Source organism: Ambystoma mexicanum, chromosome 14 (genome assembly GCF_040938575.1).
Source record: "Ambystoma mexicanum isolate Mex_15411 chromosome 14, UKY_AmexF1_1, whole genome shotgun sequence".
Classification (NCBI taxonomy): domain Eukaryota; kingdom Metazoa; phylum Chordata; class Amphibia; order Caudata; family Ambystomatidae; genus Ambystoma; species Ambystoma mexicanum.
In genome coordinates, this window is record NC_090940.1 from 220,129,687 (window position 1) to 220,155,754 (window position 26,068).

General features: G+C 48.2%; 1 protein-coding gene across 1 annotated transcript in view; it reads right to left on the bottom strand.

The window, feature by feature from the left end:
- The window catches only part of MAP4K5 (mitogen-activated protein kinase kinase kinase kinase 5), a 1,870,683-nt gene that overhangs the window by 144,574 nt on the left and 1,700,041 nt on the right, over nt 1-26,068 (bottom strand). The window contains exon 31 of the mRNA XM_069638985.1: nt 12,204-12,274. Within this exon, the coding sequence (XP_069495086.1) occupies nt 12,204-12,274 (71 nt within the window). The remainder of the gene's footprint in view (nt 1-12,203; nt 12,275-26,068) is intronic.

Here is a 26,068-nt window from a genome sequence, read left to right on the forward strand (position 1 = left end):
ACAGCACCTCTTCTAACGACAAGGGATAGCCTAACCATTCTCTTTCCTCATCTGTGCACCAGTATCTGTGGTCTAAGCAGTTGTTCACCTCTTGTTAGAAAACCTGCATTTGGGAAGAGTACAGGCGACCATAAAACCTGCAAAATTCCTGAACATTCTCAGAATCTGCGAATCCCTCTACACCTTGTTTGTCTTTTATTGATAAAATCTGATCCGTGGGCCTATCTAATCTCGCGGCTCTTGCCAATAGTCTACTCAGGTGCTGCCCCATCCCATACTGCCACACTGCTGTTTTCCCCTGGAGACATTTCACTTCCCTATGTGCCAATTCGCTGAACTACTGCTGTTTTTTTAAATGTCTACTTGTTCTTTCAGTGTTGGTGTGGCCGTCACTGTTTGTAAGTTATGCATGTGGGCTTCGGGGTCTGCCAGTTTACTGCAAATTTCTGCTTCTTTCGAGATGCACTTCCCTCCAATTACACATTTAAATCTCTCCCACAATGTCTCATATGATTCCACTGACACAACATTTATTTAAAAAAAGGTATCTTATAGCATTGTTTAACCCCTCACAAAACACCCCATCTGTCAACCTCTCACTAAATACCCAGGGCGTCCTTCCCCTTTCTCGACCGGGTAGCTCAAAGGCCATCAGCACCGGGGCATGATCCGATAGCGTGCGCGGCCAAATATGGATACCTCGGATACCTTACTTACAAATGTGTGGGAGACCAAAAAATAATCTAGTCTGGATGCAGAATCATGGACCGAGGATTAGAGCATGTATTCTGCTTTCTCTGAATTCCTGGTCCTCCAGACATCAATGACCTCTCAGACCCAGCACATTTCTTGCAGTTTGCCTGTCACCTTCTGTACGGGATGCTGGACCCCCACTGGTGCGTTCCTGGTCGGGCTCCATGACTGCATTAAAATCCGATAATTTCCCCAGGTGGTGACCCTTCCAGTTGGTGGTTAATCCACCCTAGGGTCTCTACCGAGTCCTGATTAGGGCAAAATAGTTAATCAGAGTGTACTGCTGGCCCTGTATGGTTCCCTGCACTAGTAGGCCCCTTCCCTCTTGCTTTAGCCATGGTGGCCAGGCAGAACCCGGCAGAGTTGTGTAAAAGGCTACACTTCCCTCTAGAGTATGAAAAGTAGGGCGAGAAGTAGCGGCGACATCCTCAGTTTCGCCCAAATTTCGATTCCCCACCCGGGCTTAAATGCATCTCTTGAAGAAACACTACATCTACATGATGTCTCTGCATATATAGGAGAACCTTGCAGCACTTGGATGGGCAGTTCAGGCCTCTTACATTCCATGTCATGCTCCTAAGTAACTTGGTCATTTCGTAACCATATCATCCTTACACCCACGTAATGTTCCTCTTGTTTAGTTCGTAATGGTGTGACCCCCCCATTGATCAATAAGGTAGAGCAACTCTCGATTCCACAGTGTATCCTTATCATTAACCCCTTTAACAACCCCCCTCTCCACTCTCACCAGCAACCCCAACCTGCCAGTTTCTCTCTTCTCCAAAACACAAAACGTAGGCTCACGCATGGGGGCTCGCCAGGGCCAGCCATCTAGGCAATCCTAAGGACTAGATTGCGCCCCTTGCCGATGTATACCAAGCATTTCCCACCTTCAGGTTTCAATACCACATTTGTATATGTTACAAGAGATGTCCCCTTAGTCGTCGTTTCCTCTGCGGGGCGGTGCCCTAGGCTGGGCTTCAAGAAATGTATTAGCTTGCTCCGGGGTATTGAAAAATAATGCCCTTCCATCATGTTCCACCCTATGTTTAGCTGGAAAAAGCATAGCATATTTCATGTCCCTCTTTTTGAGTCTCCGTTTGATATAATTTAATGTCTTCCTGGAGGTCTGTACTTTATTGGAGGTCTGTACTTTATCTGAGAAGTCTGGAAAAAGCTTGATTTGTGCACCACTGTATGTCAGGCGGCCTTTTTCCCGATCTTTACGTAAAGCTAGGTCCCGGTCCCGATAGTTTAGCAGTCTGGCGATCAAGAGTTGGGCAGGTGCTCCCGGTATTGGCTTTCTTCCACTTGGGATACGGTGGGCCCTTTCCACAAAGAACACCGCAGAGAATTCTGCATTACACAGGATTTCCTTCAGCAGGCCTTCTACCATAGCCTCCATATTGCGCTGATCCGCCACCTCAGGCAACCGCACAATTCGCAGGTTATTGCGCCTAGAACGAGACTCAAGGTCATCCTGATTGGCAGTTAATTCTTTCATCACCCTTTTGATCACAACCAAATCTCTCCTGGCAGTGTGAGACGATCTCCGTGTTTGTCCAAGCGCTCCTGCATATGGTCTACTTTACAAATCAGAGTATCCATCTTGCCATCCAGTGTTTGTATGCTTGCTTGTACTTGACCGAGCATTATTTTGATATCACTGAGTGCTCTGCCTGGATCTAGCAGTGAGGACTGTGAGGCTTCATTCAGGGAGCCGTCCCCAAGTGTTAGTGGTTTGGCCAGAGTTTCAAAGTGTAGCCTGGTCTGTTGCTTGCCTGATTTTTGTGACTTCGACATCGTGTTGATTATGTTCCCCAATCACGCCAAAACTCACTGCGGGATAGCTGACCTCTTCAAAGATCTCACCACAGACTCAGGCCAATTTCCCTGCCGCACAAATCCTGTTAGATTGGGCCCAACAGTGCCTGGGACCCTGCCCTCTCTCGACTCTTTCCCACACAACACAGAGGAAGAATTGGGCACAGAAGTTGCAGGGGTTGAAACATCAGCTGTTTTATTTTTTTTCTTCCAATTCAGTGGCCCGTGCCCACACTGAGTTGCACTGTGACTTCCGGGCTGCCTTTCAATAGCCAATAGTCCTTCCAACAAGCAGTGCTTTGCATCCCTCAAATGAGTCAGTTTTTATTTACTCGGATTGCACTCTCCTTTGCTTAGTTCACTGAGGCCCCGCAGGATCACTCCCCAAGGTCAGAGATCAGTTATCTTCCAATTGCGCAGCACTATATTAAAATGTTCCTGATGGAACCAGGGTGAGCCACGGGAGGCGCCAGGGGCTCCCCCTCCTTCCAACAGGTCCAGTCAGGGTCTCTGCAGTCCACAACCATGCCAACAATCCCCCCTCGGGTCCAAAAAATGTATTGGGGTCTAGTCCAAAGGATGAGGACAGGCCCCCATCTCTACGCTGTCGCTGCCCCAGACAGCAGGGGGGGAGGGGCGGGCGGTCCAATGCAACCAGCAGCCTGCTAACCTAGCTGGTGGGCGCCACTCAACGCAGCTGCGTATGTCATCCTGCAGAGGGCTAAAGGGGGCAGGGCTTCAATCACTGCTGTACTTGTCCCACCATCTGGCAAGCTCGAGCCTTTGTATTAATGTCAGAGTACAGGCTGTGCATTACACAGGTGTGGGAGAATGTCTGATCAGCCCCGATGGCGCCAGATCCTCTGCGCTCCCTGCCTCGAATACCGTCATGGGTTGCATGTACCAGCCAGTAACTCCAACGCGCAAGCCCCGCCTCTACGCCATGATGGTTGTGTATGGCTCGCTATCTCCTTCTCTGGGACACTTGTGCTCTTCTGAGTTGATCAAGGATATGCACAAGACGTTCCTATTTAATGTGGATCCTGTGCAGACGTGTGTTATGCTTGAGCTAAAACATGGCGCTGGTGCGCAGTGTATTCTGGGAGCACTCAGAGCCATGATGGATATTTACTTCATGCCGCAGTGAAAAGCTGTACTCATTTTGCTGAGAGCTAGATTCACGATGCTGAAGAAAACATGCTTTCCAAACCTGGTATAAAGTCAAGGACATTTCTGCTGGGAAAGCTAGCTTTGTTATGTCTTGTTATGAGTTACGGGACTGTTTTCCGTGGTGCTTGTTTTTAGAGGAGGGAAGAACTTTGCTCCTTGAGGTTACTGTCGGTTGACCCAGCTGGCAACCAACGGCTGCTCATCAATGCGCAAGTGCGTTGCCAGAAGGTTTGAGAAATTGCCACCCCTTTTTGAGGAGTGCATATATGTGGAACCCCTTAGCGGTCCGTTGAGACCTCAGTTGGAGGGAGGGCGCTTTCGTCCAGCATACCTGTGGGCTGTTGTGCTCTCGGCCTGGCTGTCATTGGGGTCTTCCAGCTGCTTCTGGTGAGATGAGGGATCCAGTTACGCCCACAGTGATGTATTTTCTTTTGAACTCTCTGTTTCTTCTGTGATTTATTTCTATGTTATCACTTGTTGCTTCCAAGCTTTGAATAAATAGCCGTATAAGTGTTCATTATTTACTAAGAGTGTGTGTGGTTGCAAGTTATTGCGTCTACCTGCGTTTAAAGTATTGGCTCTGTAATTGCACTGGTGATTAATGACTGTCCGTGCACTCTGGGCGAGCAATACAACGTGATGGCAGTTTGAGCAGTGCAGGATAAAGACAGAATATTTTTGGATTGCCCAGGAGCTCACAGTCATCTTGTCTGGGCTCTCTAGCGCTCCCTCTTGGCCGAGATCTGATTGCGTGATTTTAAGGCCTTGTGCTTCTTCTTGGATGTTTCCAAAACTTCATCGACCGCCTTGCCAAAAAGGTTGGCATTCTCCAATGGCTTATTAATGAGGGAAGCCTGGGTCTCCGGCTTAAACCCTGAATTCTTCAGGCAGGCACAGTGCTTGAGAAGAGTACCCTAGGCAAGGATGCGTCCCGCAGTTTCGGTAGAGTCTAAGGTATTCTTTACAATATTCTGCGTGACTTGCCGGCCCCTCCACAACCACTGCTAAAAGGCGGGTGTGAGTGGCTTCCGGACCATCTTGGAGGCCGTCTTGAAGGAGTCCCCACTGAATGTCACTGTAGCTCGCCAGGAGCGTGGTATTGTTGGCAATCCGGGTGCAAAAGGCGGCAGAGGTAGTAGCAAATTTGACAAGGACGTACAATTTCTTGCAGTTCTGGTCGGGGGGAGATTTTGACGAGGATAGTGGTACCCCAGCCTTTTTCCGTGTAGTAGTAACAACTAGGGAGTCCAGGAAGGCATGGCCCCTGTGTACAGAATGTCTGATGGGGCCGGGTGGAACATTTTCTCTACATGTGGAATGATCGCACGAGCGAGCGATGGTGTGAGCAATGACGGAGCCAGGCGCTTCTTCACCGAGTTCAACAAGGGGATAGCTTGGCTGACCGTGACCTTTTCTTTAAGGATATTTTCCACAAAGTCCGAGTCAGGGACGGCTTCTTGTGTGGTGATCTGAAAGTGATCAGCCGCCTTCTTAAGAAGGTTATTAAACAACATTTGGTTGTCGATAGGTTGTCGACAAGTGCCCGAGTTGAGTGACAGGAGGAGCATCCAGAACATTTTTCTCAGGGTCATGTGGGGGTGTGGAATGCCACGTGCCCTGATCATCCGCAGGGTTCCAGTCTGTGTCATGATAAGTAGAGTCCTGGCCACCCTGGCTAGGGTCCTGGACATAGTATACGTCTTGGTTGGGGTCATCTGGGTCATCCAGAAAGACATGTTCCTGATGGGATTCCTTCAGGGATGCAAATTGAGCACTTGAGGAGTGGGGCCTCTGTGACTTTAGAAGGACACGACAGGAGTCAACAGCCCTATGGCGTTTCAAAATATCAAATTGGCATGAGAAAATAATGGACTCAGCCATTTTGTCCAGACAGGCTTCAAATGTATCCTTGGTCCATTCAGAGGGGGAAAGGCCCGAGTACATGGAGCTGGGTCCTGCTGCATGGCCCTGGAAAGCGGAGGAGAGGCCGGAGAATAGTCCTCAGGCAAAGGGGAGACCCTGAAACATATAAACAGACTTTATAAAGCTTCTCCCGAAGCTTCGGGAGAATTTTCAACCAGTGGAACTGTCTTGGCGCATGTTCGATGCTACTGCATCGGAGGCCATGGATATAGTAGAAGTGCCTGCTGGCGGTTGTGCAGGGGGTACGGAACCGCGAGATTCGAAAGGCCCTGCCACAGACTTCCTCTTGTCTGCAGGCATAGAAACTTTCCTTGTTGAATCCGCCAGGGGAAGCTTAGGGGTTGTGTGCTTTTGAGCAGGTGGTGCATGTGTGTCCTTGTCACCGGGGTGTGACTTACCCATGGTACTGCCGGCAGCATGATTGTCGGGCCTGGGACGGACACGTGGGAACACAAGGGTTCCACAGTTAGGTCGACGGCCTCCGAATCAGAGCCGGTGGTGCAGACAGACTCCTCGTCTGAGGAGAGGGCGCGGGAGTGACTCTTAGGCTGCATTGTGTAGGCCTCCCACTGTTTCGTACCCCTATCGTTCAAGGTCCTAGGCTGAAAAAGTTTGCAGGCCTTACAGTGACGCTCGTTGTGCTCACAGGGGAAGCACCTATTGCATCAGCGATGGGGGGTCTTTCCAAGGAAATTTGCTGCTGCAAGATGGGCGGAATTTAAAAGACGTCCTCTCATAGCAGAGGGAAAAGGCAGCCAGACGAAAGAAAAGGGAAGAGAAGGGGTAAAGAAAATGCATTCTCAAGAGAAGTCAGTAAGAACAGGGCCCCACTCTCCCTACTGTAAAGGCCGGGCCAGAGGGCCAAGGCCACATTGAAAACAGTTGCCGAGCAGTCAAGGATGGATCGTCGCCGGACAGGATCAGGCGTCAAGCAGCTGTCGAGTAGTCGAAGGTCAAGTGAACCGCTGAAGTAACAGGATCAGCAATATAAAACTCAAACGAACTCTGCATTATGTGCAACCGAGTAGTTAGGCACAAAAGAAAACAATCTGTGGCTCCCTCATGGGAGAACAAAACAACTGTTGGGATCTAAAGGTGTGAAGGATTTTGGGTACACAACACGCCACGTTAGGGATAGTGTTACAGTCATGCCCATGTCAACGTCCCTTTTCAATCTTCTAAAAAAGATGCAATACTCCACGTTTACCACTAGATGTTAGACTATATGCACAGCATGTGATTTTAAGCAGATTCACAAGTATCAAAAATGGTAACAATGGCAAGTCAATTTCGCACCGGCCAACTCGTAAAGAGGCCCAGTGTCTCTCACCTAGAAGTTGAGGAGAGGAGTTTGTTGAGAAAGGTGGAGAGCACCAGAGAAGGGGAACCACTTGAAGAGCCCCTAAAACCCCAGATGAGGTATGTGCACATGTGAGGAAGAAGTGAATCTCTGGGACCCCAGAAGATTGTTGTATGCCAGTGAAGGGGAGGGGAGCACCATGGGCCAGGAGGGTGGATTCCAGTGAGGGGAGGAGAGCACCCCCCTACCCCCAAGACCAGAAGAAACCTGAACCAAGAGAATATGTTTGGTGGGTGAAAAGTAGTAAGAGAAAGTATCTTTGATCCCTGGAAGAGGGGATGTGTAACAGAAAAGGAGAGTCCTTTGAACCACAGAGGAGGGGTGTGCTTCAGTGAAGAGAGCCCTTTGAGCCCAGAAGAGGCATATGCTACAGTGAAGAGCAAGAAAAAGAGTGTGATTGTGATCTCCAGGAGAGGGGATGTCTAACAGAAAGGGTGTGGGGGTGGGGAGGCTTGGCCCTGGAAGAGGGGAGTAAGGGCCTAATAACGAGTTGGGCTGTAGCCCTTAAATGCAGCGGCAATGGTATTACCACCACATTTAAGGGGTGTACCTATCACGGGTTGGGCGCTAGATGGGCAGTTTTACCTCCAGTATTTTTCTGGAGGTGAAAATCCCATTTAGCACCCTGTTTTCGACTGTATTATCGCCGGATGTATTAGCGCCGAAAATGCTCCATTGGATCCAATGGGGAATGAGGATTTACCGTTAACGCCCAACCCGTGATCCAGCAGTAATACTGCTGGCTCAGTGGGCACTAACGCAATAAGAGTTGGACAGTATTGCAGCCGGGATACAGCCCTATATGTGATGAGGCCCCTAAGTAACAGAGAGAAGAAGAGCCCCCTAAAGGGAATGGGCAAAGGGAGGAAGCCCTAAAATCCTGAGAAAGTCAGAGAGGGCTTGTGGCCACAGAAGAAAGCATAAGAACTGTGCACTAGAAATCACTAAGCAGGAGACTTTGCTGTCTGAAAATGTCTGCATGCCTTAATCTTTGAAGTCCTTCATATATAATTCTGATTTCACAGCCATTCTGAAACAATTTCCATTCAATAGTCTTATTGTTTACTTTTTCTTAATAAAACCTTTAACATTATTCTGGTGTTAGTACTTGTATGTTCCCTCATCCTTGTGACAACAGACATGTTTTGGGACTTCACCATGGTCCTGGATGCTCTGAACTGGTGATTCATCCAACTGTGACTCAACAGGCTCTATCGAAGAGTATGTCCAGGAACTTGGCCTGGCCATTGGGGGCAAATCTCTAGGACTGCATTGACGATTGCCTGTGGACCACCACCCCCATGCACATGGATGTGAGAACCAGTCAGTAACATCCAGGCAAGCATGGAGTATTTGCATGGATGCCTAATATACATCAGCCACAAATTCAGAAAAGGGACCCTGCATCTCCAGGGGAAATTTAGCATTGGATATTCACAGTAGTGAACACCAAGTTCTCTATAGTGTTTAAGTCTTCGAACCGAGGACATTACATTTCTTTAACTCTCTGTGAGCTGCAAGGAGCAAGGGAAGGGAAGGGAAGCCAACTGTGGGGATCTGGTCCTGCTGTACCTTTGTTGTGGCTCTGATGTCATGAGTGTGTGACGTAAGCTGCGGAATTAATGGAATGTTGTGCCTCCAGTGTTCCCCTAGAGTCAGTTGGTGGCAGCCTGGTTGGTGGCCAGCTGTGGGTCTCCCCTATGTCTCCTACTTCTGTACTTGTGGATTCACCTTAATAAATACACTTACCTTGAATCCACTGACTCTGCCATCCTTCTTCCTTCAACACTTCTACCAAGACGACAACATTATTGGCAAGGAGTCTGCTTCTTCTGGTCTCCTTGTACGTCTTCATCCTTGTAGTGCTGTGGTGGGGCAGCAGCCACAATCTGGTGTCCATTGTTCCCTTGAAGTCCAGCCTTCCATCTACGGCCATGCTGGTGCACCCAGGAGCATCTCAGACAAGTCAGCACTTAAGGCTGCACAACACACAGGGTGCAGTGAAGTCGGACTACCAAGCAGTGACTAGAAGTGGTCTGACTTCGGATTGGCCCTGCTGATGAGAGGGTTGCTCATAGCCCTCAGGACTCGCTGTGGCCATTGAAGTGAGCTGGCTGGTGTGCCCCTAAAAGCAAATGTGTGCCGCTGGAGACAAGCAAGGAGGCCCAATGACATGGGCTGCGCTGAATGCACAATCAGCGATAGGCGCGCCCCATCCACATCACTTGTGGTGCTGGACAGAGCACATAGATGGCAGGTGACAGAACACGTGTACAGTCCAAGTTAGAGTGGACTGATCCGTCGGGTGATGGTGAGAGACCCATCCTAATTTTGCTGTGACCCGAGGAAAGCAGGGAGTGCCGGCACACAGTCCGGAGTCAGTGTTCAGATAACCAATGATGAAGTCATTAAAGCTGGGCACTAAAAGGTCAGAAACATTAGCCGTTTGTCTTGTCAACCGTTAGGTCACTTTCCTCCACATCAGCGTGTCGCAGAATCACAATATCCTTGATCACTCAAAGCAAAAGTGAACAGCTGAATGTCACATCAGGGTAGGCTATAGCATCGATAAACTCTTAGATAATCACAGCAGAAATCCTTAATCCAGTTATATGCTCCACTCTGCGAAGGCCTCAGAGAATTATGGCTTGAGTCCTGAGTTCACCCATTTTGGGCCCATAGCTCTTGAAAGATTGGCAAGAAGCACTGCACACTGAATGTTTACCTTGTCTATGAACAAGATGCATATCACAGTCATTTTAAAACCTAATAAAGACCCAGAGACTTGTGCCTCCTATAAGCCAACATAATCTTTAAATTTAAGATACAAAAATACTCACAAAACTCTTAGATAACAAGTTACTAAAAATATGCATCACATATGTAGTCATCTAGACCAATCCAGATGGCTCACGGGCAGGTCTATGGCAATACTTTAAGGAGGACTATTTGCTGTACTGTCCTAGATTGACCCTAAATATCAAGCTGCAGCAGCATTGTTAGAAGCAGAGGCAGTATTTGACTCAAATATACTACCTCTTACATCATTACAGTGGATCCAAGTGATGATAAGCAGATCTTGTGTGGAGTTGCAGTTTGCCTCCTGGTATAGCTATGAAGGTTTTTGATCCAGTCTATGGCCCAAGAAACTATTCCTTTGTTGAGGAATCTGTTTGGGAAATGTATCCTTTAAAATAGGCATTATGCTTGCCTCCTATAGGTCTCCACAGAATCCTAGGAAGCAGAAAGGGCAAGGTCACTGTTCCCAGAGCTGTGCCAGACTTGGCAACAGGCTGGGCGCAGTGGCTCACCTATTGCATAGCATTGTACTCTACCATTGGGTATAGGAGCAGGGCCTCGCTCTCAAGCGGCTGGCATAGTGACAAGCTTACCATTGGAATGCTGAACCTATCCAAAACAGCAAGATCTGTGCTGCCCTCAACAGCAGGCCTATCATCATGAAAGGCGCAGTTGAGCATGCTGCACTGCACTCTGTGTCTTCGTGAGAGGCTTGTAGTTTCCTTGCATCTGAAATGTGTACTTCAACAAGCTGCTGGGATGAAAGGGGGGTCGGCTAGAGCAAGCTGAGAGGAGGGCACTAGAGGGGGAAGAAAGGTTTTTAGGGACCAAATGAGGACAGTGGGCCTTGGTGTCTGTTAGATAGGCTGACCTGAGGGGGAAAGGTGAAAGGGTGACAGAACAGGGCGCCTGATTTATTTCTATTTTGGGGCGTGGGGGGCATAGGGAGAAACCAACGTGGTAGGTGGCCAGATATTCTCTGTATTTCTTTCCCGTGGGGAGAGGAGACACATGAAAGAAATGGGGGGAGGAGGGCTATTTTATCACTGTTTGTTTATGGTTCCCCCAATACTCTACTCTTTGAATACCCTGAACTTCTGGCAGAATGGAAAATGGAATTTAGGGACCACACAACTTATTAGTGATGATGGGTAGGCGTACACAAAGGTTTGTTTGCCATCAGAGGGTTCAGATTGACATCATAGACAACCTCAGAACAGAGATCAAACATTGGTTACTATACCTACCCATCTCCACATTTATATTTCCTTAAACATTAGCACCCAGCTTCCCAGTATAGACCTGCTCTTCCAGATCCCTGATCAGCCTCTCTGTGCTGTTTTCTCTCCCTGGCCCTGCCAACCTCCGCTCCCTAGAGCACTTCCTATTGCACTTTCCACCAACACAGTCCTCCGCCCCACTCATCTGCCTCTTTAAACTTGTGGCCGTCCACCCGCTGCAACTTACGACGTTCTTCCTTTGTGGACTTGACAGCCCACCGCAGTGCATCGCTGGGCGCGATGGAAAGGAATAAAGGTCCTGAACTAATTCTCTTATACATTTGCTCTGGCAGCAATTAGCCACTGTATCCTATTTTAAAACTTATAAAACAACCGGTACCCCAATTCACGATTTAAAAAAAGCTATTGGCACTCAGGACAAAATGCTGAGGTGCTAATAGCTATAGCCCCCTTGGTGGAGGGCTTTACCATCTGGGTACGCTCTGAGGCATGTGTTAAGGTCCTTATATCCCCCAACTACACTGAGGTCTGTAACAAGACCCTGGGTTTTTACCAGACAATGGGCGTCATTTTGAGTCGGCCAGGCCGGTAAAAAAAGTGCTGGTGTTCAGAAATACCGGCACTTTACCCGACCGGCCATCTATGGGTCTGCCGGTGGGTTACCTGGGTTACCACAAGCAAAGCTGGAGGTACGCCAGGTACACTTCCAGCAAAATAGCCCTCATTACTGACTGCAAATCCCCTCATGGAGTCCCGTGGGACTCCATGAAAGGGGATTTACAACTACACTCCGGTACTTGGAACCCGGCGGCAATGACTGAGTGCAGGAAACAGTATCTACATTTGCCAGTATCCTGGCGGACCTACCGCCAGTAAACCGGCAGGGTCAGAATGAGGCCCAGTAAAACTTCTCACCTCAGGTTATTGATTACATATTACTACAACTGCTGGTTTTACTGCTATGATCCATGATTCATAGCTCAATACTTCAATAACATACATTTCTCATAAAAAAACAGCAATATTGTTATATTTATAAAATACATTCAGACTCATAAAACATCTAACTACAATATTATATGAATCTGTAAACGTTGGAGAAACGATGTCAAACGTACTGTTGATTTACTTACTTCATTTGACCTGAAGTTTTTACCCTGCATTCCATGCTTCCAGAAAGCTAGAACACTATCTTGAAGGCACACTACAGAAAAGAAACAATGGACTCAGAATTAAACTTTAGATTGAAACCAGTTACAGCTTTCAGGTTAGAGACAGTACTGAGAGCAGGTCGAATGGCTTAAGATTGTGAAGATTTCGAGTTTGCATGTTCTGAAAAAAATACAGATGAAGCCCACCATTAGCTACAAATGGCATTAGCTCTCTGAGGATACACATGTTCTAAAACTGAGGCTGCACATATTCTAAATAGTTCTAATTCTCGTCAGTGCACTACATAGGTACATAATCACAGGACACAACACAAAGACAATTGGTAAGTGCTTACAATTCAAAAGGGAAGAACATATCACATAAGATAACTTACACATGTGACATGGACTCTGAACAATGCCAGTCTGCATATAGCAAGCTAGGAAAGGGCACAATACTACCAACAGAAATGTATTCAGTGCAAAGGTACTCTTAAAGGTGACTTAGCTTCACTTTGCCTTAACCTATGGGGAAAAGGCCTGTTTGTGTGGGTGGAATGAAAACCAGCTTGAAAATGGGAGTGGAAAAAAGGCAATGCACGATTGGCGTTGTGCATATGGGTTTCTTTACAAGGCTAGCCCTGAACAATTCACAATCCTCTGTTTTGAGCAAATAGGTGAAAGGATGGTAAGCCAGTGGTGTGCTTTGATAGTAAGATTGCTGCCATCACTTTGGGCAATCAAAAGTAACAAGAGCACTAGGCACAAGAGAGGAAACCTTTCTTTACTCTTACATCTGTCTGGCTTTGCCAATTATAACCAAAAAATGTGATTGCAAAAGGTTATTAATTAATCAACTGGCAGTGCCAGAGGCACCCATCCCCAACACTGTTTTTTGGCACATCTACGCCGCTGTATGAGTGGACCAGCCTAGCACTTCGGACTTAAAGGCTTCCCTTGGTGGCAGTACCAAGACTGATTTGAATATTGATGATCTCCATAGGCAATAGTGCAGACTGACTAAGGAACAATGGTTCAGAATGTTGCCAAGACCAATGCCAGTAATTGAATTGTAATTGGTTATTTATAACTCGTTTAATACCCAGAGGGTTCTAAGCGCGGACCCGGGGATTGAACCTGTGTTGCTCCGCAGGTGCAGATGAACTCCTAACCTTCCACCCATTATATTTTTGGGTTATATGATATTGACATTGTTAAGGCAGCCCCAAAATCCCAACGAGACCCAGAGGAATCTGAGTCAGTACAAACCAGACGGATGGAGTGCCCAGCAAAATCCAGCTTTATTATAAACAAAACAAAGCTGGGACAGCATTTCCCTCCCTCCTCCCGCCTCCTCCCGTGATTCCCTCCCTCCTCCCGCCACCCAGCTCGCCCCCCTCCCGCAATAGGTTGCTTCCACCTGCCTTGGCGAACCTAGTCGCTGCACCAGCCCTGGAGTGCCTTTTCCCATCCAGGTGCCCCAGGTGAGCGTGGTGTGCCTTGACCCTCCACGGCCTTGGTATTCTTTTTAAAAACATGTTGTTTGAGGCCCCGGGCCCTGCCTGCCCCTGTCTCTGCACCCTTTCCCTCCCTCCTTCCCAGGGCAGCCCTCTGCCCGTGCAGCCCCTGCGGCTAAGGGACCCAAGGCAAAGGGAGGCTCCTACTGAGGTGGCTCCAGCTAGTGTCTGAAGGGGAAGCCAGTGGCTAGCTGTCAACGAGCAGCGACTAAATCAGATAGGAGTGGCCCGGGTTAGGGAAAGAGCTTTCATTCTACCCTGAAAACCGGGCCACATAGCAGACTCTCAGATTTAGGTGTGTTTGTCTCCATTATTTAAATTACATTGTGAAGTAGTGCCGTTCTGTGGTTTTGCCTCCTAACGAAGCAATCATCTAGAAAACTTTTCTACCATTATCTCACCGACATCCTCTTCGTCATTCCCTTTGCCAGACCTATAGAGTCTACACATGGTCTCTGTGCTCTCTCCTTTCTCTTCTTCTCCCATTAATGGTGACACCCGGTGGGAGGCCCTCCTGTCCTCCTTCCACTCCTCTAAGGTCATCATTAATGTTTACTTGAATGGTACCGTCTTAGTCCAAGGCCCTCAAGCAAACCTTCTCCTCTTTGATAGACACTTCCCGCCCCTTATCAATCTCCTTTCTTCTCCTGCTGTCCCCTCTCTCCCCTCCACGGCTTCCTTGCCTCCCCCTGCTGTCTCCTCCTTGACTACCTTGCCCTCTCCTCCGCCTTCTTCTGCCTCCCCCCCACACCCTATCTACACCTCTGCAGGGCATACCTCTGATTTGTAACCCTCCCCGGAAGTCTTTCAAGGAAGGCAAACACTCACTCAGCTGTCAAACACTCCTCTGACGTGTATATATACACATATATATATATATATATATATATATATATATTACATGGCCACGGTAGTGGCCATGTAGTTATGGTTAAGTTGCTGTTTCCATAGGAAGAGCACTTTTTGGGCGGCTTATAACTTCGCTCCCCCTGGATGAATCCTCACCAAACTTTGCAAAAAAAGTATATGGCCCACTCTGAAGTTTTCTGCAAAGTTTGATGAGGATTTGTCCAAGGAGGGAAAAGCTATAGGGGGGTCCCAAAACTTTTTTTCCCCCATAGACTGAATGGGAAAAAACTTTGCGCACGGCTACAGCCCGAACCGCTGGACGGATTTACACCAGATTTAAGGCAGGAGCAGCGGACTGGTCCCGAAAGCTTGCTTTAGCAAATTTGGTGTAAATCCGTCCAGTCGTTTTTTAAAAAATGACCAAAATGTAAGGCAAAAAAATTTGTGATATCTGTGTTCGCTTTGTGGAAGGACTTCCCTGTTCGCTCCGCGGACAGCACCCCGATTGGCCCATGGCCTTGCGTCATGTCCGCAGACATGCGACGTGTTCGCTGATTGGACGGCGAGGGGCGTGGAGTGCGTCAGATTTTCCGTGGCGCCCGCTATCTTGTATTCGCCGTCGACCGCGTACAGCGCAGTGAAACGTGGATAAAAAATTGTATTTAGTGCCGTGTGTTGGTGTGTAAGAGTGTTTGGGGAGGGTGGGGGAGTATGAGATAGGTTAAATGTTTTTTTTTTATGTGCTAGACGTTTTTGTTGCGTTCGATTTGTCCACGGAGAACACGGCTGTTCTGACATTTTGTAAATAAACTAAATGGCGGGGTGTTTAGGGGACGGAGTATGTGTCATTTTTGTTCGCAAGGAAGGTAAAAATGAGCTATGAACACTCGCGGTGTACTTAATTGTTTGTAAATACACAAACTGGGTGTGTCCTCAGGACGCTGTCCGTATTGTAATCTGTCTAGTTGAATGTGTACTAAGAACACTTGCGGTGTCCCGAAATGGTTGCAATTACACAAAATGGGGGTGTTCTGAGAACGTTGTTTGTATTGTTCGTTGTCAGGGTGAAAGTGTTTTAAGACCACTCCTTTTGTCCGCTAATAGTACAATTTCCTATGGGCGTCAACCGACTTTTTGTCCACTAAAGAAACGATAAATCGGGCTGGTGTGCGCCGACATTATGTGATAATCCTATGACTGGCGCTATTGACCTGGCTGACTTGCTTTTGCAACACTAAATCATATCTCCCGCCCCTAAACCTGATATTATCAAAGCATTCATATTCCCTGCCTCTCTCCGTGACGTTACAGGGTGCGTCATCAAACGCGTCCAGTTCTCTGCAGTCCTAATTGACTTTACACAGAACCCGGAAGACAACACACATTATGTCACAAACAGCGCGCCACAATTTCGGAATATGAAACAGTGATTTAAAAGCAAACAGCAAGATTGTAAATTTTGTAAAGTACATTTATTTGACATCAAATGTTTTGAGAATATTCTGCAATTTGCATTTGTCTTTGTTGTCGATCCGCAAAAGTTCATGTTGAGGCACGCGATGTTCCTTTGCGGTACAGAGGGTGTTAGATCAGTTTACAACTCAGTGCGCCACAATTCGGTATATGAAACTGTGGTTTAAAAGTAAACAGCAGGATTGTACATTTGGTAAAGTACATTTATTTCACATGAAATGTTTAGTGACTATTCAGCCATTTGCTATTGTCTCTGCTGCCGATCAGCAAAAGTTTATTTGCAGCCACGTGTTGTTCCTTTGCGGTAGATAGGCTGTTGGTTTATGATAAAAGCATTAAATGGTCACTCTGATAATCGGAAGGTTGCTCCAACAACGAGCCATTAGACCACCCTATTGGTTGGTATGTTTGTAGCCGCTAGTACTGCATAAGGGCATATTGGTCCTTGGCGATTGTCCCATAAAATGGTGAGGGTCATGAAGTTGCATAGTTGGACCTGCACCTGGCAGTTGAAGACCCCATCCGCTGGAGTCTGTAAATCGTGACATAGGCAAAATGGGGCCACATACCTGTTTTAAAAAACATAAATTAGTCTCACCAGCCGATCTTCATTAAAAATCATCATTTTATTTATTAGGGCGTGAAACTATTTGCTATCGAAGATAGTGCAACGGAGTATGTTAATAATAAAATAATAATATTTTCCCATTCATATAGCGCTAAGAACCGTGAGGTAACTAAGCGGAGCTTATTATTAACCACGGTGTGTGGTGCTCATTTATCGACCACGGAAGGATGAAAGGATTCGAACTTGCGTTAGCAAGCTGTGCACGGATGTCAAAGCGAGCGTTGTACTCGCTGTGCCACTTGACAGGCTACAGTGAAGTGGCACAGCGAGTAGAGCGCTTGACCGCCTATAGACCGGTTAAATTATTTCCATTAACCCACCCTGTGTCGTCTGCCTTTTTCAGAGCCCTCTAAACGACAGGGGATCAATTCAGCGGTGATAGTGCGCGGTAGAAAACATTATGCCACTTTCAACGAACAAGTTCAACTTGAGCGGTCTTTAATGCTACGCTATTGTAATTATATTTGGTATAAAATAATCTAAAGGGTTACTTACAGTACAAATGCAATTTCCATTGTCTACGAGTGGTGCAGTCCCAATATACGACTCTGCGTGTGCCAACGATCTTTCGCATAGTGATATAATATATAAAAGTGATTTCGTTTCAGAAATTTCATCTTTATCTTCTCTTACGTTTTAGCAACACTCCTTCAAGAGAAGTCTTTCATCACAATCTCTGCCTGTCAAGGTCAAAACACAATACAACCTTATAGTCCGCTTCGTGAGCCTCTCCGGGGCCCGAGAAGAAAATGGAAGCAGCTGACCTTCACTGTGAACGAGCATAAATTCTTACTTTGCAACATTCTGTGTAAAGCCATCTGTAGAAGTTTGTATATTGTTTGTGTGATATTAAAAAAAGTTTGTTTAAGGGACGTTATGGTTCTAAGTACAGCCGAAAGACCCCTGAAAATCGCAGGTTATGGTAAGCTATGAAAAAATAACTCGCGCCACCACCGTGCATTGTTAACACTAACACCCAGGACATCAAAGATGACATCACAAATGTCATTGATGACATCACGGATTACATCACATGTGCATTTACTTTTCACTAAAAACTCTGTACAAGGGATTCTTATAATGCTGACCAAAAACTGTCAAGGATCATTTGGATAAATATCATGAGCTAATTAGTGCATTAAGCAATGCATTGATATAAATAGCATTCTATTATGAAGTTCTATCCAGTTTTTTCACTGAATATATATATATATATATATATACATATACATATGGGATACATTACTCACCGTAATCGTATTTCTGATGCTTGTATCTGCTTAGATTCACATGCTGTGCATAGGCCGACATCTAGTGGAAGCTGCGGAGTATTACAGTTTGTTTTTCGAAACTCGGAAATGGGTGTCGACACAGGGCGTGCCAGTAATACTATCCCTAGTGTGACGTCCACTGTACCCAAGATCCCTCACGCGTCTAGGATCCTCAGATTGTATTTTTTCTGACATGAGGTAGCATGAGGAGTAGAGTGAGTACAGACAATCCAAGCAGATAGATAGAAAGGTAAGACTACAAGCAACCATGCGCCTTCTCTCAGAGGGGAGGAAGGGTGGGTCGCATGTGAATCTAAGCAGATACAAGCATCAGAAATACGATTCCGGTGAGTAATGTATCCCTTCTGAGGCTTGTGGAATCTGCTTAGATCACATGCTGTGCATAGATTAGCGAGCAGTACCTGAAGAAGGAGGTGGGATGTGAGAAGGGTCATGAGCAAATAAGTGTCTTAGAACCGCTTGTCCCACTTTTGTATCTGCCCTGGAATGGGTGTCAATGCAGTAATGCTGAATAAAAGTGTGAATAGAGCTCCAAGTAGCTGCTTTGCAAATGGTGTCAAGGGGTACATTTGCAATGAAAGCCAGAGTGGCCCCAATGCCTCTTGTAGAGTGGGCTCTTGGCGTGAAAGGCAGAGTCTTTTCAGAGAGAGAGTAACACAGCTGGATACAGTTAATAATCCACTTCGAGATGGCACCTTTAGAGACGCAATCCCCCTCTCTGCCTGTAGCTACGGAGACAAACAGCTGATCTGTTTTCCTTAGCGGTCTGGTTTTATTTACATAGTAGAGGACCGCCCTACGCACGTCTAGGGTGTCTAGTTTCACCTCAGCCGAGCTTTGAGGGTCCTGGAAGAAAGCCGGAAGCTCGATGGACTGGTTTACGTGGAATTTAGATATAAACTTAGGTGAGAACCTAGGGTGTGTGCGTAAAACCAGTTTGTCTTTATGGACAGTAAATAAGGGATCCTGCACTGACAGAGCCTGAATTTCACTGACCCTTCTTATAGACGTAATAGCTACTAAGAAGGCTGTTTATAAGTCGGGTGTTTGAGACTGCTTTTATGCATGGGCTCGAAAGGGGGGCCCATGAGCTTAGATAGCACCACATTAAGGTCCCACCCTGGTGGTGGGTTTGAAATAGGAGGGTGACGTCTCTTTACTCCTTCCATGAAGGCTTTAACTACTGGTACTTTCCACCACGAGACCTTGTTATGGGAAGTGGTGTATGCCGACAGGGCTGCCAGGTGTACTTTCAGTGAGATAAAAACCAGTCCTGCATCCAGCAAGTGGAGCATGTATGTAACAATAGTGGAAGGAGTGCAATCAACTGGGTTGATTTGTTTACTCTGGCACCAGATAACAAATCTCTTCCACTTGTCAAAGTAGCAGTGCCTTGTGTTTGGTTTCCTAGATTCCTTTAGGATGTCCATACACCTCTGTGGTAAATTGAGATGTCCAAACTCTATGACCTCAGGAGCCATGCTGCCAGGTTCATTGAGTTGGGTTGCTGATGCACTGTTTGACCTTGATGCTGGGACAGTAGGTTGTACCAGGCCGGAAGTTTGATGGGCTCGCACACCGCCATCCTGCGTAAGTGTGGGAACCACGGTTGTCTTGCCCACATGGGAGCAACTAGGACGAGCGTCATCGACTCTCTGTTCATCTTGTTGACCACCTTCCTGATGAGAGGAGTTGGTGGAAAAGCGTACGCAAACATCCCTGACCAGTTCATCCACAGGGCGTTCCCCTGGGAGTCTGGTTGGGGGAACCTGGATGCAAATCCTGGGCATTGTCTGTTTTCGCTTGTGGCGAATAAGTCTATAGTGGGGAAACCCCACTGAGAGAAGATATCTTCTACGAACTCTCTGTGTAGAACCCATTCGTGTTCCTCTGGGAGGGAGTCTCTGCTCAGAGCATTCTCTAGCGAATTGAGCTCCCCCGGAACATCTTGTGATGACAGGAAGATGTTCCGTCTGAGTGCCCATAACCAGATTTTCTGGGCAAGCTTGGACAGATTTGGCAAACAAGTCCCTCCTTGCTTGTTCAGGTAGAACATGGCTGTCGTGCTGTCCGTCCGGATTTGCACTGACAGGTTTAGTAGGTAGGGCTCGAACGCTTGAAGCGCTCTGAATACTGCCAGAAGCTCTAGCAGGTTGATGTGGTTCTTGGCCACTGAGGGAGACCAGAGACCCTGAGCTGTGTGGTGGAGATGGTGAGCTCCCCACCCCGTCAGGCATGCATCGGTAGTGACTACTGCCTGTACTTCGGGATCGTAAAAGGGTTTCCCCTGTGCAAGATTCTCTCTTGTCCACCAGTGAATGCTTTGTACCAGTGTTGGCGAAACGACAACTAGATCGTCCCACTGACCACTTGCCTGAGACCACTGTTTCGCCAACCATTCCTGCATGGGACTCATGCGCAGGCGCGCGTGGGGGACCAGGTAAATACATGTCGCCATCATGCCCAGCAAACGCATTGCTTTACGTACCGTTATTTGGTGACCAGACTGATATTGCGGAATTTGCAGTAGTATATTCCGAATTCTTTCCTCTGAAGGAAATGTCAACCCCTCTTGAGTATCTAGGATTGCTCCTAGGAACTGTTTGGAGGTGCTTGGCACCAGGCTTGACTTTTTCTCGTTGATTGAGAAGCCTAATTCGTGGAGGAGATCGATAGTCCTTTGAATGTTTGTCCTGCAAATTACTGGGGTTTCCCCCGTTATGAGCCAGTCGTCCAGATAAGGGTACACCGGGATTGACTCTCTGCGTAGGTGTACAGCCGCCACCGCCAGTACCTTGGTGAATACCCTTGGTGCCGAAGCTATCCCAAAGGGCAGTACCTTGAACTGGTAGTGCCGACTGTCCACCTTGAAGCGCAAGTACCTTCTGTGCGCTGGGAACATGGAAATATGAAAATAGGCATTTTCATATCCAAGATTGCCATGTAATCCCCCTTTTTTAGGAGGGGGATTACCTCTTGTAGCGTAGTCATTCGAAACTTTTGGGGTTTGACATACTTGTTGGCAGGCTGTAAGTCCAATACTGGGCACATCATTGTTAAATCTTTGTTTGGCACAAGGAAGTAAGTTGAATAAATACCCTTGTTTACCTGGTGTCCCGGGACGAGTTCTATGGCGTCCTTTGCTAGCAGATTGGCGATCTCCTCGAGGAGAATCTTCTGATGTTCTAAAGAGTGTACTCTTTGTTGTGGAGGATGGTTCCGGGGACGCTGCAGTAGTTCTATACAGTACCTGCGGATACTGTTGACAGCACCCATCTGTCTGATGTGATCCCTTTCCAAGCCTGGGTGAAGTTGGAAATGCGTCCCCCTACTGGGGTTGCGTGAGAAGGGACCCTGACGGAGCGTCACTGCTTTGGTGGAGGCGTGCCGCCTCCTCTACTGGGGCTGCCTCTGCCTTTACCACATCCTCTCCTATTACCCCTGCCGTAACCCTGGGTAGACTGTTGGCTGTTGTTGTTCCACTGTGTATCCTGCTCCTGGGAATAGTTTGATGCTCTCTGGGAATTTTGGCCGCGTGGGCGACGAAAATTTCCATTCCCTCTCTGGTTAGGGGTTTATTGGTTAGTTGGCCAAGGGACTTGAGTGTCTCATATTCGTCCTTGGCATTCTTCAGCGCGTCCTCGACCACCTTACCAAACAAAAGATCGGCTTCCACCGATTTGTCCAACAATGATGCCTGGGTTTCTGCCTTAAAACCAGACTGCCGTAACCACGCATGTCTCTTGATAACAGTACCTTCTGCTATCAATCTGCCTGCGTTGTCCGCGGCGTCAAAAGTTGCTTTTAAAATGCAACCAGACACGGCTCTACCCTCTGCTGAAATTCGTGCTAACTGGCCCTTTAAGGGTTCTGGTGCAGAGGCTATGAGTGCCGCGACTTCTTCCCACTGATGGCAGTTGTAGCTGGCCAACAGGGTGGTGGAGTTTGCAATCCTTGCCTGATAGGCGGACGTTGAGGCTACTTTCCTGCCGAAACCATATAGTTTTTTGCTCTCCTTGTCTGGAGGAGCTTCGGACGATGACAAGGGTGTTCCAGCCCTCTTACGAGTGTTAGAGACAACCAAGGAGTCTGGCTTCAGATGTCCTCTTATATAGAGAGGGTCAGACTGGGCTGCCCTGAAAAGTTTTTCAACTCTGGGATTGACTGCTCTGGTGAGGTTCGGGTTCACCAGGGACGGGTCTATTCTTCGCTGAATAGACTTAAGGATAGGGATGGTCTGGGCAACAGGCCTCCTTTCTCCCACTAACTCCTTGGCGAAGTTCCTCTCCTCCTGGACACCGTGGGTGTCAATATGGAAATGTTCTGCTGCTCGTGCGAGAAATTCGTTCAGGAGGGGTTGGTTATCGACAGGGGAGTCGGTAACCGGGGCTTCCTTCGCTACCGGGGAATCTATTCTGTAGGTTTCAGGGTCTTCCTCTTCTTGGTCCTCATCATCCCCATAGTCCCGGTTTGCTCTTCTACCATGCCAAATTCTTGGTCCTCACCAAAGGAAGTCTCTCCTTGATACTGCGAGTATGGCCGTGAGTATGGTTGTACATCGAAGGGGTCCGAAAACCTCATAGGTGTCTCAAACCGGGGCTTCTTACTCGGGGGGGATAGGATCATTAGAGCCTGAGGGTGTAGACCCTTGTGGATTATATGAAAGGAAATGGTCTTCTGCCAAAGAAGACATCCTTGACATGACCCTATCTATGTCATCACTCGACCATTCTTTGGAAATGGGAATGACTCTCTCAGAAAGTCTAGGAGACTTATCCTTAGTAGACTTGCTGGTTTTATAAATAGCAGCAGACTTGGGCTTGTCTGTCTGTTTAAGAGGAGTGGATTGTTTTACAGGTGTGGAAGAGTGCAGTGGCTGCTTCTTCTGCTGTTTTCCCCCCTCCCCGTGAGTGGAAGAGTGTTTTCCCTGTCCCTTCGTGGTTCCGGAGGTTTTTGACGCCTGGCGTCGAGGATCGGGGGTAGAGTCCCTGTCCTTCGAACGTGGGGCCACACTGATCTTGTCTGCGGGCTCCGACTCCTGGAGAGCGGCCTGGGGGTGGAAGTCGTCTTCGTCCTCCGACGATCGAACTTCCGTTAGCTTAGGGAGCGAGGCACTCTTGGCAAGAATGGATGATTGCCCGGAGGCATGCGGCGATCTCGATCGAGAACGCCCATAGGACACCGATTCGGACTGTTCTCTATGTGCCTCTTTCCGAGAACTCGACGTCGTCGAGTCTCGGTTGGACTTCGTGTGTTTTGTGTGAGTGGTGTGTAAAGCGCTTGTGTCGGCGGGGGTCTTCCCCATAGCCGCCCTGTCGGACGACCTTCCGAGGTCGGGGACTTGCGCTCGGCTGTCTTTAGACGCCGTAATGCCCTTGCCGTCCGAAAGCACGGCGTCGCTGCCATCGCTGAAGGCGCCCTCGCCGCCATGGCCGCCTGCCTGGCGTGGTGGGCCCAACGCTTCGTCGAACGGTCCTTAAGTCTACTACACGCTCTGCAGTTTGCCTCGGGGTGGTCCCTCGGCAAGCAGAGATTGCACGTGGCGTGCCTGTCGACCCAAGGGTATTTGCGATTGCACTTGGGGCAGAATTGAAAAGGGGTACCCTCCATACGCACCTTGAGGCAGCGGGCTGGTAAGTGTAGGAAATGTATAAGATGTACCTATATACAAAGAGTGTAGAGTATGTCCAAGCCCCACTCTCCCTACTTGCAGGGCCGAGGCCAGAGGCCTTCCAAGGCCCGGGCCGAGGCCAGAGGCCTTCCGAGGCCCAAATCCGTCGTGCAGCAGCCGACGGTCGAATTCTTCTCCAAGCCGGCGTCGAGTGTCGAAGTTCTACGTTGGGGTGGGGAAAGGATGTAAATTTATCGATATTTTAGTATGAGGACTCCGCAAAATGCTTCCGACCAGTATGGCGGAAAAAACAATCTGAGGATCCTAGACGCGTGAGGGATCTTGGGTACAGTGGACGTCACACTAGGGATAGTATTACTGGCATGCCCTGTGTCGACGCCCATTTTCGAGTTTCGAAAAACAAACTGTAATACTCTGCAGCTTCCACTAGATGTCGGCCTATGCACAGCATGTGATCTAAGCAGATTCCACAAGCCTCAGAAATATATATATCTCTCTCCATCTCCATCTCCATCTCATCTCTCCGCCACTTGGTCAGATCTCCTCCTTCCTCCCTGAGTGGGAAGACCACTCCTCTTCCCTCCTGGTCTCGACCACTCAACTACTCCTTCTTCTTCTTCTTGGAAACTTTAACATCCACACCTGGATGCATCCTGTCCTTCCTCTGGAAACTTTTGCGACCTCTGTGACTGTCTCTCACTCTCTACTCTGGCCCAGCTCACTCTGCAGGGCACACTCTGGATGTTCTGATCTCTTCAGACCTTTCCCTTTCGATCCCTCTCACCACTCCTCTCTCCTGGAGTGATCACTATCTCCTTTCCTCCCAGCTCACCCCCTATACCCCTCAGGCCAGGCCAACTACAGCACAGCCACTTACCTTCTTGGTTATCTGACTCATTAAGCGTGTGTCAGTTGAGGCTTTCACCACCACATTCTGCTCCCCACCCCCAGCTGACTTGCACTCTGACACAGCCCTTTCCATGCTCCATTCGGCTATATCGGATACTCTCGATGTTCTTGCCCCTGTCATGAGGATCCGCTTGAAGCCAAAGCAAAGTGCAACTCTTGGTACCACTCAGACCTCGTCACCCTTAAACGCAAGGGCCGGGTGGCTGGGAGGAAATGCCATGCTTCCGGTACATCCTCTGACAAACTGACCTGCCGCCTGCTCCAAAGGCAATACCGACTCTCTGTCCGCACCAAGAAGAGAGCCCACATCCAAGCCCACGTCTCTGCAGCATCTAACAACTCTGTCGAAAATATTTAAAATCTGCAAAGAGCTGGCCAATCCTGCTGCAGTCTCTACCTCTCCTGTCCCCTCCCAGGCCCTCTGCACAGCGCTGGCTTCTCATTTCATCTCTAAAACTCAGGACATCCTGTCCGCTCTCTTTTCCTCTCCCTCTCCTCCCTCTACTCCCTGCTCTTCCTCTGGCCCTTCCTCGGCCACTTCTCCTCCCTCCTTTTCTATCTTTCCCCTGTTCTCCCTTGACAAGGTTTCTAGACAAGTCCGATCTATGAAACTCTCACCAAAACAGGTTTACCCCTGTTCCTCCAAAACCATCAAGGACCACTTTGACGCCCTGGCTCCTGCTCTGGCTGACTTCTGCAACCACTCCTTTGCCAATTGAGTCTTCCCTCCCCCCCAAAGCACTCCCTTGTGCACTCTCTTCTTAAGAAACCCTCTGCCGACCCTTCCTGCCCCGCTAAGTATCGCCCAATCTCCATCACTCCTTTCCTGGGCAAACTCCTGAAAAAGCTGGCCATCTCCCAGTTTAATCTTCACACCAAATCAGTTTGTTGTCTCCATGACCATTAGTCTGGCTTCAGAGCTGCCATAAGCATCGAATCTGCTCTCCTCTCCTGAACATCTGTGAAGACCTGCTCTCCAACCTTGATTCCAACACATCTTACTTGATCTCTCTTCTGCCTTTGAAACGGTCAAGCATGCCATCCTGCTCTACTGTCTCCGTGATAACCTGGGTATCACCGATCAGGCCCTGGCTTGGCTGACTTCTTTCCTCTCTGTTTGACCCTCCCAGGTCCAACTTGGGTCCTTCCTCTCCTCTATCTTTATCTCTACCAGTGGTGTTCCCCAGGGGTCTAACCTCTCTCCCTGGCAGTTCAGCCAATGCCTGGCACTTCTTCCCCACCAGATTGCCGCTCTCTCCCCCAACTTTCAGTGCTATGCGGTTGTAAAGAAACGCACTGGAGGGGGGTGTCTGTACTCCTGTATGGTAGAGGAGAGATACAGAGGACCCCAGCCAAGATTCTCTATTACGGTAGCAATGGACGAGCAATCAGGGCCTAGCTTCTCAGGAGGTGATGCAGGCTGGTTCTTAATTACAGTGTAGTCCCCAAGCACTTACAAAGGAATGTCCACACACTATTAGTTAAAACACAGGGCCTCATTACGACCCTGGCGGAAAGGGGTTTGCGGCAGCGTTAGCTGCGCCAAC